Source organism: Dendrobium catenatum, unplaced genomic scaffold (genome assembly GCF_001605985.2).
Source record: "Dendrobium catenatum unplaced genomic scaffold, ASM160598v2 fragScaff_scaffold_1061, whole genome shotgun sequence".
Classification (NCBI taxonomy): Eukaryota; Viridiplantae; Streptophyta; class Magnoliopsida; order Asparagales; family Orchidaceae; genus Dendrobium; species Dendrobium catenatum.
Genome location: NW_021319523.1, coordinates 2,668,551 through 2,688,084, shown reverse-complemented (window position 1 = coordinate 2,688,084; position 19,534 = coordinate 2,668,551). Strand labels below are relative to the sequence as shown.

General features: G+C 35.0%; 1 protein-coding gene across 1 annotated transcript in view; it reads left to right on the top strand.

Annotated features, from left to right (window-relative positions):
- The first annotated feature begins 14,037 nt into the window (after positions 1-14,037).
- The window catches only part of LOC110092388, a 15,837-nt gene continuing 10,340 nt past the window's right edge, over positions 14,038-19,534 (top strand). Inside the window, exons 1-4 of the mRNA XM_020816910.1 lie at positions 14,038-14,278; positions 14,374-14,536; positions 14,610-16,647; positions 16,756-16,817. Coding sequence (XP_020672569.1) covers positions 14,038-14,278; positions 14,374-14,536; positions 14,610-16,647; positions 16,756-16,817 — 2,504 coding nt within the window. The remainder of the gene's footprint in view (positions 14,279-14,373; positions 14,537-14,609; positions 16,648-16,755; positions 16,818-19,534) is intronic.

The window sequence follows — 19,534 nt, the reverse complement described above, 5'->3', positions numbered from 1 at the left end:
CCCTGATAGGAGGTAACACATGGCTGCTAATCAGATTCTCTGGACACTATAGTCAATGATTGTTAGTGTTGGTAGACTGAAAATTATGGTATACCCGGGACGACGGAACCATGGGATCTTAATCGGGTTTACCTTCACCTTTTTTCCACTATTGAGACTAAAATTAACTAAAATTTATTTCATCCTTAATCGAGAGTTCTCTTTTATATTGTAAGAGGGGTAATTAACTATGGGCGCTTGCGCTCATAGGAAGTAAGAATCCAGATCTATAAACCCTGATACTACCCTCAGGGGAAATCTGGTTAATTTCAATCTGACTTAAGGGAAGTGGAATCCTACGGCTGCAAAGCGGGATTCATGCACGCATGCTATTTTTATTGAGCCAACACTCAATATCCCTCGAATCTGTCAAAGGCAAATTACTTACGAAATACCTGTTGATAAATAATACTTTAGTATTTTAAATAAACATTACTCATTATTAACATTATGCAAGAACTTACTCTAAGATTGGCTCAACTTCTTCACAGTTCAGTAGCACATATAAATTCGCTGTTTTTATTTCTAAATCGTTGAGAAATCTTTCAACACATTTGTCACTAGGCTTTCCTTGCCTTCTAAATACTGATAGTGCAACATGTATTTGTTATTCTACATCAAAGCCCATGTTATGATCAATCTTTATTCTTGTATTCCTTACATAGGGCTCGAAGTAGTATGAGCAAAAGTGAGTAGTTTTTTGAGACAAATATGCTTCACATATTGATCATTCTGGTCGTGCTTTATTCTTAACATATTTCTTCATCTTGTTCAAATATCTATTGAACAATTATAATTATCAAGTTAATAAAAATATATTATCTCAACTTATTCAAAAATATTGGAGACTTAATAAAAATATATTTTACCTTTCGAAAGGATATATCCAATGATATTGAACAGGTCCACCAACTCTAGCTTCGTAAGGTAGATGGACTGGAAGATGTTCCATATAATCAAAAAAATCTAGGGGAAATATCTTTTCTAACTTGCAGAGGATGATTGGTATGTTATTCTCGTACCTCCGTAAAGCATATTTGCTTAGTTTAAATGAACATAGATCTTTGAATAAAATGGTAAGCTCAGTCAACGGATTTGATATGTAATCGGGTAACATACATACTATGATAGGAAGAAGAACCTCCATAATTATGTGACAATCATGACTTTTAAGACCAAATAATTTTGCATATTTCATGTCAACACATCGACTTATATTTTATCCATAGCCATCAGACATTTTTAAACCTTTAAACCACTGACATATCGATCTTTTTTGCTCTAACGTGAAAGAGTACGGAGCTTTGAGCTTAATTATTTTACCATCGATTGTTGTTACTGACTACAGATTTTTTCACCGGCAGTACTCTTTAATGTCCATCCTTGTTTTAATATTATCTTTACTCTTATCTTTAACATCAATAATTATATTAAAAATATTATTCAATAAGTATTCTCAATGTGCATAACATCCAGATTATGGCTTATCAAATTAGTTCTCCAATATGGTAATGTCCAGAAAATACTTTTTTTAATCCAATTATGGTCAACACCATAACCCAGAAATTTAGACTCTAATAGCATTGAAAAATTAATAATTGTTGGAATGTCGGTCTCTGTAATACATCATCACCAATTAATCTGGGTGGAGGAGGCGACCGCTCAACTCTATTTTTGACGAATGCTTTTTTATTTCTTCGAAACTGATGATTAGCAGGTAGAAACATACAATGACAATCAAACTAAGTATTTTTACGTCCATATTTTAGTGTGAAAACTTTACTATTCTCCATGCAGTAAGAACATGCAAATTTTCCTGCTGTGCTCTAACCAGACAACATATCATAAGCTGAAAAATCACCAATGGTCTACAATAATGCAGCTCGAAAGAGGAAATTTTGTTTTGTTGATATGTCATATGTGAGCACTCATTCTTCCCATAATAACTTGAGGTTATCAATTAATGATTGCAAAAAAATATCAATTTTTTCTTTCAGATTATGTAGTTAATGTATTAGAAGAGTTAAGAACATGTACCGAGTAGTCATATACATCTCTGATGGAAGGTTGTATGATGTTAATATAACTGGCCAATAAAAGTACGATGTAGCAGTTTGACTATAAGTGGTAAAACTATATGCACATAATTCCAATCTTATGTTGCGGGGTTCAGCAGCAAATAAAGCATGCACTCGATCAAAATGTTTCTATGCTTCAACATCTGATAGATGAGAAAGAACATTAATTTTTGCTATTTTTTTCTTATGCCATCTCATATGGCCTGCTGAACTCATTGATGCATAGAGTCGCTGAAGTCTTAGAATGATTGATATATAAAATAAACGGGAATATGACACATCTTTCTTTTGACGATGTTGTGTTTCCGAGTTTGGCTTAAACCGAGGAGCATTGCAAGTGCGACAATAAACTTCTACTGCATCATCCTTGTAGTATAACATACATCCATTGATACAACAATCAATTTTTATAGTAGTGAGACCCAACTTGGATATTAATTTCTTCGTTCGGTACAAGTTTGAGGGAATTAAATTGTCCGCTGTATTAGTTTCATTCATAAGATCAATAAAGTCATTGAAACAATCACGCGAAATATTATACCCATATTTAATATTTGGCATTCTCACTGTAATGGATAATTCTGAATGTGTACTGTAATCATCCCAAATTAGTTTTTGAGCTGAATGTAATAAGTCAAAGAATTTTTGTGTTTCTATATTTAGTGGCTTTTCCTTACTAGACCTTAAATTATGACCTGCTACATCAAAAATAAGTTCTTCATAAGGTCTATTCATTTGATCTTCATCAAATATTTCATAAGCTGTAGATGAACCGGCATGAGCATCTTTGTGTGGCTCGTACTCGCTATGTGATATCCAAATCCAATAGTTTGGAAGAAATCCCCTACGATATAAATCAACTTTCACATCATCGGACTTGAAGAATGCTAGATTTTTATGCTTCGAATATAGACATCTAAACATTTTATTAAACTAAAAAGAAGGCATTTGAGATGCATCTTGAATGAAAGTTTCAACTCCATGTATAAATTCAAATGTCAATCCTTTTCGACTCGACAACAATCTGTTATACATCCAACTTCTCTCTTCTTGGATAGTCATTTGGACGTTGAAGCAAACGTCCCCCTATGTAGTTATGAAAATATTTATTATAACACATGTGTAAATATACTATACTTTAAAATAAGTATATTAAAGTCACTAGAGGGTGTTCTTTACATCTCCTAATGTTCTTTATCAACAATATGATTGTGCTGATAATATACCCTTATATTTCACCATTACTATGAACAAAAGATCGAAGATATCTAAAACTTGTATCTTATTAATGACTTGATCACCCAAAGTCACAATCCCCTCAGTATGTCTATTCCACTAAAATTATACTCCATATATTCAGTTTTAGATCTACTCAAGCGAAAACCTTTAGGTAGATTAAGAACATGATATTGATGATGAATATTGAGATAGCTTATAAGAGTGGGAAGAATACCTTTCCCAGAATGTTGAATGGGTAATTGTTGGCCATCACCCAAGGTAATTCCATGCAGTACGACATATGGCTTGGTAGAGTTGAGCTGTGAGGATCAAAGGTGAGATGTGTTGTGGCAATGCTATAAACATACCAATCCAGTGGAGCGGAAGGTTCTGATGATAAGAAGATTGTCATTTTTTGAGAGTTTTTAGTGTAAGAAGGATCATGCCGATACCATCAACAGAGAGCAGAATGACCAACCTATTTTGCTTATTATTGAACCAAAATTAGAATTTTCTAAATGAGATTGAGGTGTCCAAGGTGATCTATTGGGAAATGGTGGATGACCTCGATTAGATGAATGACGTTCGTGGCCACGTCCATGAGGAGCTGCTAAGGCCTTAGTTGGTTCAGAGATTTGAAGATTTTGAAGTTCATTAGTCGCTTCTTGAGCAAGATTTTGCTCTTTGCTGCATAGTAATGTATACAAATCATCACAATTTTTGGGTTGAAGGCTTAAATTAATGGCAATTTTGAATGCTTGATATTGAGTAGGAAGACCATTTAATGTTTAATAAATAACCTCTTCGGGATCAAGAGGAGATCTGGTTGTGGCAATAACATCAACAATAGATTTAATGGTAAGTAGGTATTGGGACATGGTTTGGTTTTTCAAGGAAAGATGATGGAGTTCATTACGAAGTTGTATTGTGCGGGATCGGGTAGATGATTGAAGACGACGAGCTATAATGTCCCATATTTCTGCACAATGATCCAAAGATAAAACATATTGGGAAAAACTAGGAGATATAACTGTGTATAATGTAATTGCCAACTTTTGATCGAGAAGCATCCATGTTTGATAGGAAAAGGTTGTGGGAGAAGATAAGGCGTTTGGGGAGGGACAAGTGCAGTTCCTGTTAAGAAAACCTTCGAAGTTGTTTTCTCTAAACAGCTTGAAGATTTGGGAACTTGATATTGGGTAGATATATGTATGGATGGATAGATGAGGAAACCGATAGAAACTGAAAAAAAAAGAAAATGAATGATTGATCAGATGAATCCTTTCACTACACGGATCTTGGGTCGTTATAAAGACAACCTTCGAAGTTGTTTGCTCTAAACAGCTTGAAGACTTGGGAACTCGATATTGGGTAGTTATCGGTTGTAAGAGTAAGGGAGGTGATGCTCTTGATGTTGCCCATGATAAACTTTAGCTGATGAGGAATGGGTTGGGGATCAAGAGAGGAGATTGAGTTTTGCCGAACGTGTAGTGTAGTTGCAAGAGACGCAGATGAGGTCTCCATGAGAAGTACTGTTTCATGCTCATGGAAAAGCTAGCTCTGATACTATGAAATACTTTCACAAGCGAGCTATAAAAACAAAAGCATGGAAAAAGAAAAGGAATAGGTAAAGAAGTAAATTTATGTATTGTCTTATAATCATTACATAAGAAATGTATACAATAGTCTATATATAGAGGTTAGAAGGCAAAAGTACAATTATTCATCTAATGAGAAATTAACATGTGTATTTCTTGATAACTGTCAGATTTATGTTGAGTTCCAGCCATACCATATGAGGTTTATGTTAACATGAACCCAATTTTACTATCAAGAGTTGAGTTTGAGCCTATCTTTTGACCTCAACTTGAATTTGAGCTCATGATTTGATTGGAGAATTGAGCTCAAGTTTGATATGACTTGAGCTTAACCCTTTTTAATTTAACCCCTACATTGGACCTAACAATCATATATTTTATTTTAAATAACAATTTAAAGGTTAAATATATGTTCAACGCTCTTTATTTTTTATTTACTCTCAAATATCGACTCTTATGTTCATCTCTTTACTTTATCTCCCCTCTCAACCCCAAAGCTTAACTCTAACATTTTGATGCTAAGGCTATCATTAATTATAGATTATTATTAGATATTGGTCCAATTTTAAGTAGGTTGTACCTTAAATGTATTTTATTTTAATAGGTTCTTTCTTTTATAAATAAAAAAAGGTTGTAATAGTTATTATAGCCTCATGAATATATGAATAGAATTCTTATGGCTCCTCTCTCTCTCTCTCTCTCTCTCTCTCTCTCTCTCTCTCTCTTTAAACCTCTTTTAAGAGAAGCATCATCTTCCTCCCAAATTATACATGTGGTGTCAATGCATCATTGAGGTGATCTCGAGGTATAGAAAGGTCATTGCAATCAAGAAGGGAGAGGAGAGGTTTTTGGTTGGGCCAAGGCAAAGGCTTGTGGTAGGTTGGAGCTTAGGATTGGACGTAAGCCAGTGCAGGTGTTCAGAGTGAATCTCGCAAATAGGAGCGGGTCCACGCTGGTGTCACATGCGGGTGTCATAGACTAGCAGGCATGCAGACTATCACACTGGGTGCGACTTGACATGAAGGAAGAAAGAAGAGAGCTAGGAGAGAGATAGAAAGAGAGGATGACAATCAAGGAGCTCCCTATAAAGCAATTTTTTTTGGGGGGTTTCAAGTCTTTATATCTCTCCTACCTAAATCCGCCCATGAATGCTTCCAATATAGATTCACGAGTGTGACAATTGGAACATATAATTGTGTTGGGTTCGAGCCGCGTCAAGTCTTAACATCTCTAATTATCACACTAGAATACATAGCTACAAAATAAGAGTGTATTGAAACATATTTACTAATATGAATTTTCAAATAAACATTTTCTTAAGTATTAAAAACATAATAAAAAGTAATAAAATTTGATTACTTAGTAAAATATAATGAAAATTTATAGTTATATCATATCTTAAAATGTTAGTATTAGCATCCCAATGAAAAAATTCTAAACAGAGAATTTATATAGCTCTATAAATATGCTTCTGTTTTTTTTTACATCCAAATGAAAAGTCATCATACCAACTTTTTCCCAAAAAAAAAAAAACAAAGCCCTTTATATATTTTTGTTCTTTTTGTTTATTTTGCGCTGTCCCAAAAAATAGAAACTTTCTGTCAAGCCTAATCACGAAACTTCGCCCCAACCGTTACAATTAATAAAGGTTAGTAGAATCGCCTGTTCGTTTTAAAACAGAGAACAGCATCTTGTCATCCCTGAACCCTCCAAAAGCATCAATGTTAAAATGAACGTCCGTAATTCGCCTAAAACCTATCTCTTGTTCTAAAAGAAACATATAAAAACGATGACGTAAGCAATGACGTAAATGAGCAGATTCAACGGCCGTGAACGTCGGTCAGCCACGAAACGTAACCCCCCACTATTTTCTAATTTGGCAACTAATAAATTATTTCGGGATTTAAAAAAAAAAATTATGAAATATATCCCACCAGTTCTAAAATTAAACCAATGTGACCCGCCCTATTTGTTCTCCACGTGGCGAACTAAAGAACATTAAGCCACGTGTAAGCCGGTACCAGAACACCGTTTTTTTATTAATTAGCTGGCTCTTACCAGGACAAAATTTGCGTGGATTCATCATGGCCGTAAAACTTAAACCGCATTATCACAGCCGTTGATCTTTCAATAAATTGAGATGATTTTCACCATCAATAGACGCGTCCTCTTCGGTTTCTTCCTCTACCTCCTTCTTTTGGTTAGGGCTTCCGATATCTGCCTTTCTAATTTCTAATATTGTTGAGGCCGATTACCCGATTCTTTCTTCAAGATTTGTATGATCTTTAAGGTTTGTGTTTTTTGTTTATGCTTTTTCTTGCAGATTGCTTGGGAAACTGTGTGAAAGATCGAATCCTATGTGCGATCGCTGTGATGATCTTGGAGTTTTGCAGATTCAGGGAGATCATCTGACATATGTTAACTAGACTTGGGGATCATGTATGGTTTGGTGGAAGATCCTTTCTTTTTTGTCCAGATTCGGGTTAATGGTATAAGATCTAATTTGATTTGTGTATTATAGAGAAATATAGTTTGTTGATCTATGTCAGTGTTGGTGATGCAAGGAAGCTTGGATGGAGGCTTGAGAGTGGTGTTCTATTGTTTACAGATGTTTGATAGTTTGTCATCCCGGCCTTTGCCATGTTGGGTGCGCTCGCATGGCAGGCCAACTGTCTTTAATAAAATTATATTTTTTGGGGGAGTGGGAGATCGTACGGGGTGATTCTGCACCCTGGGTTCTCCCGTGTGCATCGTCTCTTGGTTGTTTACTGTCTTATCTGCTTCCTTTGTTCCTACTACCTTGAGCTCATTTACCGGATGCGACGACATGATTTTCACATCGAAAGGTATACAACCAATATATTTCTAATTTGGTTTACTGCTATTTTCATAGTTTCGTCGTTTATCAGGCTATGCAATCGCTCCATAAAGTCTAAAGGTATATACGATCCATTTAAAACAATCTCGAAGAAATAATTTACTGCTGGAGAGGTATTATTTTTCAAACTATGTTTTATCACTAATGTTTCATTGATTTTTAAGTGGATTAGTGTAATATCGCTCTATGAATGATCCAATACAGAGCAAATTTTATTGCAATTTTAATTCACTTTTTCCTACGATGGATTTAAAAATGGTTGTAAATTTTTTTTCCAAAATTATTATTGATATAATTTTTTGAAACTTTAGTTTGCATGAATCATGTTTTTTATTGCAAAATTTCTAAAATCTTTTTTTGTCAATAAACTGGTGGAACTTATTAAATTTATATGAACATCCTTTACACTAGCAGCCTTCCTGTTAATCAAAAAGGGCTTGAATTCATCCTATGAACATCCTTTACACCAAACTTCTGTGTAAAGATTAATTTGGTGCTATCGATCTATATTTTTAACTCAAATTATTGTGTATATATTATTTATGATATTTAGCATAGAGTAGCGCGAGCGCCCACGGAGTTCGGCGGATAGAGGCGAAGAATGTTTGGTTGGAATTGGCTTCATTAACGTTATTTCTATACTAATATATTCCTGAAAATTGATGATCTATATTCAAAAGCATGGATGATTGGTAACCTTTTTTATAATTCTAACGGAGTACTCTCTACTTTATCTAATTTTGTATGTTGGCTGTCAACATTGTGTGATATATGTGGTTGTTTCATCTGTTGTTGTAATCATCTAAGCTCTGATCTTTTCGCATAGGGTGGGTTTCTTCGGATAAACTTATATTGTAATTTCTGTGAGTGTTTAATATTATAAATTTTGTGAAGCGGATTGAACTTTTTTTTTTTTCATCTTATTTTGTAAGAAAATGTAAATGTTAATTAGGGGTTGTGACTTTCTTATAAGCTTACAATTCAGCACTGGATTTTATCTTCTTGGCCCAACTTGTGGTGGCTCGGAAACTCGACAACTGGAAGCTGGACAACTTGTTGCGGCTATGAAGCTAGGAACTTGGAATGAATAGGCAACATGTAGCTGCTTGGAAGCTAGGGAACATGGACATTGGCAACTTTTGGCGGAAGCTTGGAAGCTTGGAATGCATAAACTTAAGGTGACTCGGAAACTTGGAATGCATCAACTCGTAGCGGCTTGGAAGCTAGAAGACTCGGAACTTATCTAGGGCGTCCTGATGCAAGACTGTTAAGCTTGAAGACAGTGGAGAACACGATCACAACACATGGATTTTATTCCTTGGCTCATCATCAAGGAAACTAAGTGAAGTTTTTATCTATTTACTTAATTCTCAATTGTGGTTAATTTATTTGAACTGTTACGTATGTTTATTAGTGGTTTGGTCATTGTTTTTTAATTTTTTGCCCTGAAACATGCTGGAAGCTGACTTGGTATGGATAATTCTTATTTTTTTTCTACGGTTCAATAGTATTTTTTCTTAATTGTTTAAGTGTTACTAAGAAATTTAAATTTTCTTTTGATATTTTCTTGTTTTAAGTTTTTTACTTGTGTTTTTTGCGTTGTTGTGAAGTATTATGTTATTGGAAATGAACTTGTTTAGTATTTTGAGTTCTAATCTTCTTTTAGAAATGCGTATCTTTAAATTTTGCTACATTCTACAAACTTGCAATTTTGAAATTATTGTCTTCCAAATTAAGTTAGCTCAGTTTCATGCTCGTTCTTGTTAGGAGAGATCATTACGCTCGGGTGCGGATTCGGGGCATTCTGATTTTTCAAAGAAAATTTACATTCTAGAATCTTCCAGGGTCCGCACCTACTAATCTCTTTTGTTAAGGCCGTTCGTCTTTATAATGAATGGCCTATGGTTACGTATTTTAATAATTATTTCAAATGAATTTTGCCTGCCACGTTACTTTGTGAGAACTAGGCATGCAATAGTAATTGGATAATAGTAAATATGTTTTTATAATTAGAACATGCTTGCAACGAAATTTTGTGTTGAATTGGCGAATATGTTTAATGTTTTATTGGTTATAATTAATATTATTGAGCAGATTTTTTTTAAAAATCTACTTTCGTTAATATTTTTTAGTTGGGTTATATGTTTAAATGTAGATGCTGGTGTGACGTGGATGGGATAAAATGGAAAATATACATTTAGAATGTTTTATTGAGATTTAGTATTGAAATTGTGATGAACTTGCTTGGTCTTTAAGCTCTAAATGGAAAGAGCGCTCAAAATTTTGTTGGCAGCAGTTGCCATTCAGAAATTTGGGAGGGTGGTGGTTCGATTCCACCAAGACCACTTCGTATTACCATAAAGATATATCACTGTATTAAGTCTTCTTAAAGAGAAGGTTTGAAGAATATATTGTGTATATTTTAACTTAGAAATTAAAGGTTAAGGAGGTACCTTAAATCAGTGTAAAGTTTATGAACCTTATGAAATTATATATAGTTAGGTTGTGGTAATAGTTCAGGGTCCGTGTAATGTTGTATTTAAGTCTCATTTATATGTTCTCTTATCAAATATAAGTAAAATATTTTTATGTCAATTGTTATTAGTTTTAATGAATTTTGTAATGGTGTTTTTAATTGTTAGATCTAGACAGGCGCAGGCAAGCGAACCGTTTCTTGGATGCAAGTTTTCAAGCGCGGATAGTAAGGAAGTTGGTAACCCCATCATTTTTTAATTTATAATTGCACTATAGTGATCAATACATTTGTTATATATTTTTTTGGTAATAGATTGTGTATTATGCATATGTTTGTGTATCAAAAATTTTAGCTATAAATAATAGGAAATGACAATCTTGGCTGTCGTCATAACATTTCTTTACTATTATAAATTAACTCTATCAACAAATTCTGTATCAAAAATTTTGCAGAGAAAGGTTGCCCTAATTTTATTCTATTATATGAAGAGAATAAACCAATTAGTTATAGAATGAATGAACTAAGTTGGATGATTGTGTTATGTTTAATAAAAAAAATAAAGATAAACATCTCAATTTATAATGAAGAATAATTGGTGATGATGAAATAAATCCTTTGATTGGAAGATGAATGCATTATAGCAAAAAATACTAAAAAAAATTATTGTTGAAGATGGAGGAACATCTTTGATAATGAAGAGAATGCAGATATTAATGTTAATGTTAAAATGACTATCAAAATGATAATAGTTTTTACTTTATAATCTTCTTATTTTTATTTTTTTTAAGTTTTTAAATATTATTTACTTTATAGTTTTTTTTTTTTACTTTATAGTCATTTTAAAGAAAGAGTAAAGTTGGGCTTAAGTTAAAAAAAAAATTCAAATTGAGATTTTCATATAATGTATTACTTTAGTGTGTTATTAACTTATTTCTTATTTTATATTGCATTCAAACCACTTGTAATTGAAGAAGGTGTTGATGGTGATAATGAAATAGAATTCGAGGATGATATAGTTATTACATATGAAAGTTATTATGAAGATCATGAAATTAAAGATAAATCCTGTCGTGATTCTTGATCCTTATAGTTTATATAATTTTAAATGAGTATTTACTATGAACTTTGTTTCAAATTTCTATTTTATAAAAATTTGTTGTGAAGAATAGGGTGTCGGTTTATGCGAAACGCTCTGGGTTTCTTAGGGTTTTCCTCCCGCCGCTTTGTTCTTCCTCCTTTTCCAGCTTGGCCGGAGGATTATGGTTCCCCCTCATCCCTCATGGAGTTTCCTCCTCTCCCTGGTGGGAAATCATCCTCTTCTTCTCCTCACCGACTTTGGAAGCATTTTTTTGCTCCCACTGATCCAAAGTTAGTTGACCTTCATTTCTCGTATCACCCTTTCGAGTCGGAAATCATTCCTTTTTCTGACGAGAAGCTTGCAAAAGGTGCTGAATCCTGGAACCTTTCTCTAGTGGGCTACTCCATTGGCCGCAGGCCTTACTACGAAGCTTTACTGGGCGCTATGAAAAAAACCTGGGCTTTAAAGGGTTCTCTTCAACTCCTCTCACTCAGCGATGGTTTCTTCTTGCTTAGATTTACTTGCATGGAAGATTTTGAGATGGTTTTGGCTAAAGGGGTCTGGTTTTTGTTAGGCAAACCATTTATTCTTCAGAAGTGGCATCCAAAGTTCAAGCCAATCAAGGAGGACTTCTCCTCTGTTCCGATCTGGATTAAAATCCATGATTTACCACTTGCATGCTGGAACTCGGAAGGCATTTCCATAATTGCGAGCAAAGTGTGTATTCCGGTTGCTGCGGACGATCTCACCTCGCAGAGAACAAGACTCACGTTTGCCAGAATCTGCGTTCTGGTAGACAAAAGATGCAAAGTATCCCGATGAAATCACTGAGTCGCTAGACGGCGATGTTGTCACTCTGCGAGTGCAATATGAGTGGAGGCCTACTCCATGCATTCACTGTAAGTCTTTAATACACTTCGCTGCCTCTTGTCCTAACAAATCGCAATCTTCAAATGTCCATTCTGAGAATCCTCGTGAGGCTGTCTCAAAAGAACGACAATCTAGGGGGAGAAGTTTCAGCAGAAAGCCAAACAACAGAAGGTTCCCCACCCCAAAGTCATCCTCTCTGCCGGATCAAGACTCAATACCTAAATTTGCTCCCCATGAATTTAATATTCCGCCTTCAGTTCTGAATCCTGTAAGTCATGATCTTGACACAAGCTCCTCACAGTCAAGTCAAATCCTTCTTTACCAACCCCATTCACCCAAGGCTCCTCCCTCTGCTTTGGTCGTTGACTCCACTTCCTCTGTTAAGTTCCAAGCTGAAATAGCTGCGCCAGAAAATATTACAAAAGAAGACTTTTTTCCCAGCGATTTGGTGAAAGGCTCTGGTTCTTTGGATACCTTAATTCCCAACCTGAATTCTCCTAATGGATAAGATTCCCCTATCTTCAACATTATCCCTGCCCAAACTTCAAATCCCCCCACCATTACTGTATCTCCCAACAAATTTGACGTTCTTCAACAGCAGGAGGACTCCTGCTCCTCATCGGACTCTCATGTTAATAGCGAAATTTTGGTTAGTGATATTATAAAAGAGAAGGGGAAGCAAACTCAAGTAGACAACTCTGTTTCTTCAAAAAAACCTGCTAGGGGGAAGCAGGGTAAAAAGCCCCCTCCACACCCAAAGTCTAAATGAATCTGCCTCCTCTTGGCGTCTGGAATATCAGGGGTTTTAATCGCCCTGATAAGGTCTTATGTTGCAAGCGTTTGGTTGACTCTTTCAAACTTGATATGTTATGCATTTTAGAGAATCGCATTCTCCTTTCTTCTCTTCAAGACCCTTATTTTGAATTAACTCATTCTGTTTTCCCCTCGGAAGGTAGCTGTCATAATTTTGCACTCGCAACGTCTGGTAGAATTTGGATGAAATGGAATGCTAAAAAGATCCATTTTCAACCCTCATTTAATTCCTCCCAGATTATCTCTGGTTTTGTTTTCGGTAGTGGTATTACCAAATTTTATATTTCAGTTATATATGCTTCGAATAGTAATGAGGAACGTCAGTCTCTTTGGTCCCATATTTACAATTCGGCTCCTGCACCTGATATTCCTTGGATCTTGCTGGGAGACTTTAACTGCTGCAGGTTCACTCATGAAAAAGTTGGGGGCGCTCCTTTGTCTAGCAGAGCGCTAGCTGACATTAATGCTATGGTTTTTGATAATTGTCTCTTTGACTTAGCGTCGGTGGGCAATAAACTCACTTGGTTTAATAAACGTTTGGACAATCCTATACATATTAAACTGGACAGAGCTTTGGTGAACAATGCGTGGGGTGCCTTTTTTCCGAATTCCTTCTGCTCTTTCCAAAATCCTTCTTGTTCTGATCACTGTCCAATAATTCTGCATCCTGGCGAGCTCTCCACTTCTCAACATAGATTTCTTTTTAAGAATTACTGGACTAATTTTGATAGTTATTGGGGACTCCTCCTTGAGATCTTTTCCACTCCTGCAAATGGTAATCCCTTTATAACTTTTTGCAAGAAACTCAAGCAATTCAAAGGGATCATTAGGAAGGAGAAATGGGCGCACTTCTCTAATATCAATTCTAAATTGGATGATCTTCACAAAGAGCAAATTTCTGGATGAATAGGATTCAGTTAGATACCCTTAACATTTCTTATAATTCCTCACTTAAAGAAGTTAACGGTAAAATTTCGGATTACACAGGCATGTTGACTTCTTGGGTTTCTCAGAGAGCAAAGGTTAATTGGCTGAAGAATGGGGAGGAGGATTTGAAATTTCTTTTTGCAAAAATTAGAAGCAGAAGGTATAAATTGCAAACTGTAGTGAACTTATCTCTCTCCAACTCTTCTCTGGAGGGAATTCAAGGTATTATTCATCATTTTCAGGATCTTTATAACCCTACTTTGATTTCTCCGGAGAGCTGTGGTTTTTTTCCTACTGGATCCTGTATTCTGCTCATCTTATCCCCACCCTCATTTTGCCGGTATATGTTAATGAGATTAAAAAAGCTATTTTTTCGGGATCTTCCACATCTTCTCCAGGGCCAGATGGTTTTAACTTTCATTTTTATAAGACTGGGTGGTTGATTATTGGCCCTCTCCTCACTAAAGCAGTGAGCTCCTTCTTTACTAGTGGTTATATGCCTACTGGGGTGAAATCCACTGCTCTTGCTCTTATTCCTAAGCATAAGCATGCTGCTGGCCGGTATTACTGATTTTCGTCCCATAGCATTATGTAATGTCATTTATAAAGTTATTGCAAAAATTATTGCAAATAGAATTGCTCCCATCATGCCTATTATCATTAGCAAAAATCAAGCTGGTTTTATTAAAACAAGAGTCTCTACTGATAACATTTTATTAGCCAAAGAGATTTTAGCATCCTGTTTTAGAAATGGCAAAAAGCTTTTTTGTGCTAAGATTGACATTCGTAAGGCTTTTGATACTGTTTCAAGAGAGTTTCTTATTGCAAGGATGATGCAGAAAGGTTTTCCCCTCAGGCTGGTAAATTGGATTAAGACTTGTATTTATGATGTTAATTTCTCTGTCATTATCAAGGGGGCACTTGAGGGGTATTTTCCTTCCTCGGTAGGTTTGAGGCAAGGCTGCCCCCTCAGTCCCCTTTTATTTTGCATTGTCATGGATGCTCTGTCATCTTCTTTGGATGCTGGAGGTTTCAAGGGGTATACTCATGGTGATTTTAACATTACTCACCTGTTGTACGCTGATGATGTTATAATTTTTGGTGAAGCCAACGTTAGGAATGCTTTCATGCTTTCTGATATTCTAAAGGCATTTTCCCACTCAACCGGTTTGCACATTAATTTGGATAAATGTAGCATAATGTTTACCAAGAATGTTAGTAGTCAGAAAGAAATTTGTGATGCTCTCTCTATCTCCAACATTTGCTCTAAGATAACTTACCTGGGAATTCCTCTTTCTTTTTGCACTCTGAAGGTGTCTGACTTTCTGCCTTTAATGGATTCCATCTGTTATAAGATGTCGGGTTGGAAGGCTAACCTTCTCTCCTTTGCTGGAAGGTTACAGTTTTTAAAATTTACGATTCTGAATTCTATTGCATACTGGATAAGAGGATCAATTATACCTAAAACTCTTATTAAGTTTCTGAACAAATACTCCTCAAAATTTTTGTTATTTGGAGAACCGGTTGGTAGCAAAAAGATGCACATGATTTCTTGGGGGAATATCTGTAAATCATTGTCTTGTGGGGGTTTAGGTATTCCCTCATTTAACGCTATCATGTTTTCCTTTAACTGTGCTGTTATTTCGAGAATGTATAATACTTGCTCTAACTTGTCTATTTGGCTGAGAAGAAAATACATCTCCCCTTGGAGACCTCCCTCCTCTCAAGACTCTAAGTTTTGGAAAAGTATCTGTAAGACGGCTGTTATTGCAAAACATTTTTTCAAATTTAGGATTCATGACTTGGCTCCAATTTCTATCTATTGGGACCATTGGGTTAATGGCTCCACCTTGTCTGACATTAATCATGGGGAAACTTTACTAAATGCTGTGAATTGGGATGCTAATATAAGTTCTATCATTTCTGGGAGCTCCTGGGATCTTCCTAGGAATTTACACACCTCTATATTGGACATTGTATCAGCATTAAGTATCAGTATAAATTCTGATATATGTCTTCTTTGGGATTATGTTGACTCTGGATCTTTTAGAGCTTACATGGATGGTTATTATCAGCAGGAAACCACCCGTGCTTGGGCACATCTGATATGGCATAATAAGTGTGCATTGAGATACTCTGTTTTCTCTTGGTTGGCTGTGATGGGAGGGCTAAAAACCGCTGACGCGTTAATTAAAAGGAATATTTGTGTTCCATCCACTTGTGGGTTATGTCATTGTTTTCCTGAATCTACTTCCCACCTGTTTTTTGAATGCTCTTACTCATACGCTGTTATCACCCGTCTTCTGCCTTTATCTAATGGCTTGTTGATCAGACCGTCACTGCTGCACTTACTGGAATGGATTGGTGAATATTACTCTTCTAATGGTCAGCTAAAAGAATTTTATCTGCTTATTTCTAATGCCTGCACCTACTTTATTTGGAAAGAACGTAACAATAGGAGATTTGGGAATGTTAGCAACAGCTCCATTACTACTGCTCTTCTTATTAACAAAGCGATTCATGTGAAAATTAAAAAAATGGAAGAATTACTACAGACTGCTGGAATTTCTCTAATTATGGGCAATTCGGATCTTGCTATATGTGTTAATATCAGTTGCTGGGGGCATGCTTATTGCCTGCGGGTATTTTTGGCCTTAGACAATGATGTACCCGTTAGCAGGCCCCTTGGACGGCCTTCGGGCAACCAGGGTTATTCGTTTGGTAGATCGAGCAATCAATATGAGTCCTTGGCCTCTTTTTTTCTGAATTCTTTTTGGCAGATTTCTCTTGATCTTTTGCTTATTCGAAATTTTCAGGTATCTGACGCTGTTGATCGCAGCTTGTAGGCAGCTTTTTTGGCTTGCATCCGGCTCTTCTTTTTTGTCACAATGGATGTAATTTTTTGTTCCTTTTGTGCTCTTATTGAGCTAGCTTCTGCTTAGAAGCTGTATTATTTTTGTAACTGTTTTAGTCTTGATTAATATACGGGCTCCTGCCCAAATTTTCCCAAAAAAAAAAAAAAATTGTTGTATATATCTTTGAGGATGAGTCAAATAAATAATTTGATGTGTTATTTTTTTTAATCATTTTTATGAATTATTTTTAAGTAAATAATTTTTTTTATTTTTCTATTACACCTGCCTAGATCTGCCTCGAGGTGCCGCTAAGGCAAAACGCCTTGATTCGTGATTTCGCCTTTTTAAACCTTGATCTCCATATAAATGATGGTCTTATCTAGACATTACTATAGGTAATTTTCATATCTCTCATAATGTCTATGGTGATAATCTCATTATATTTAGAAAAGCCAAAGCATTCAATATGCAATCCCTCAATAGCTTATTGGTTCAGCTCTCTATTGTACGTGGTTTTAACATTAACCACTCTATTTTCTTCTCATAATACATTACTAACAAACACCTTTTGGGTTTCCATTGTTATTAGATAGGAGATTGTTTCAGACTTTCAAATTATTTTTATTTAAGTTTCTCTTCTCCTAGATAGTTGTGAAGCAAAAAATTATCTCATTTGACATCAAAATCCATTATATCAAATTTATTTTTTGGAACTCATAAGTTTGTTGGATTAGAATCAGTTATACTTAAGAGTTTGAAAATTTTGACCAAGCTGTCTTAGGTTCATGCTTCACATAGGTCATTGTATTTTATATCGTTATTTGTATCATGCACATGATCAATGTCTTCTAGATTTCTATAAAATGCTCATATGATGTTTTGAAAGAAAAAGGATTTTCTAAATAAACAAGATTGGCAGCAAGTTCAACAAGAATTTGAGTTCCACTTTAAATGTTGTTCTACACAAACACAGCTCCAAGCTTGTGTGTAGTATCTACTTAGGAATATATAACATAATGTGGATGCTCTTGTTTACTTTTTTTTTAGATCTACATAGAGTTAGCTATGTATTGTTTTGTTGGATTATGCTCTTAGATATTATGTCAGTTTCTAATATTTTTTATTTAAAGTTAATTTGTAATGGCTACTCAACAAGAATGTTTATTAATTAATGCTACTTCTCGTTGTTCATAAATTTTTTTAATTACACAATAAAATTAAGATTTACCATATTATGATTTATGTATTAATCATTTTATTGGACAGTTAGTACTAATTGAAGTTCATATTTAGCTTATAATGTCATCATCATCAAGGTCTTCATCAAGGCTTCCAGCATCAAGAGATTTCGTTCATATAATCACTAAGAAGAAGTTGATCTTTGATGGTACTATTCGATTGACGGATTATCGATCGTATCTCACTGATGATATCCTAGAGGAGAAAGCGAGATCAAAAAAATTTTTGAGTTGGAGTAATGAGATAAGTGGAGCTTCTTGTATTGATGGTTGAAGTAGGAACAAGTATGAGAGGTGGGATGAAATTTTGATAGGAATTGGATGATGTGTTGGAGGATGCTTGTTGGTATGGGAAGATGGATTCATTGAATATCACATGTCTAGAGATGTAGACTTGACCGACTTTTGGGTTGAGACAACGATAATACTTTTGGAAGAGGCGTAGTCAGTGAAAACACAAGGAATGTAAAGAGGTGATAGTTTGGTGGTGGAATAAGGACATAGCCAAGGATACTTATTGAAGGTTTTAGATAACTCTGGTAAATTGTTTGGGAATTGATTGACATTCTTTCCAAGTTAAATCTCGGGGCATCACAGGAGTAATGAGATAAGTGGAGCTTCTTGTATTGATGGTTGAAGTAGGAACAAGTATGAGAGGTGGGATGAAATTTTGATAGGAATTGGATGATGTGTTGGAGGATGCTTGTTGGTATGGGAAGATGGATTCATTGAATATCACATGTCTAGAGATGTAGACTTGACCGACTTTTGGGTTGAGACAACGATAATACTTTTGAAAGAGGCGTAGTCGGTGAAAACACAATAAATGTAAAGAGGTGATAGTTTGGGAATGCAAAGAGGTGATAGTTTGGTGGTGGAATAAGGACATAGCCAAGGATAACACAAGCAATTGACAATTTTGAGGTGATTATATGTGGTCGATTTTTTATATAGGATGTGATATGGGTTGTGTTGATGTAGAGAGCAAGTGGGCAGGCAATTTATGAGATAGACATATGTATGAAGAACTTCAATCCATAGGGATTGAGGTGGATTGACTTCAATAAGCAAGCTACGAATGTTTTATACGATGGACGATTAGTTAATCTGAGAGCTTATCGCTCGTTAATCTAATTTTAAATTTTTTATTGCGTCCTTAATCAACTAATGATATTGCTAAGGATGCTTAATAAAAATTTTGGTATTCAATAGAATTAGCTAAATAGTTTGGTTAGCTAATTCTATATTGGCTAATTCTAGAAAAAATGCCAAATAGTTTTATTTTTTTAATGGAAAATGCTAAATTGTTTAACTAGTTTACTTCTTTTTAAATTTTTATATAATCGTACTCCTTCACATAATTTAAACTTTGGTCGTGCTTTCTCTTAAAGTTTGTTCTCTTCTAATCACGCAACCAATAAATTATTTTATGAATTTTTCAAAAAAAAAAAAAAAAAAAAAAAAAC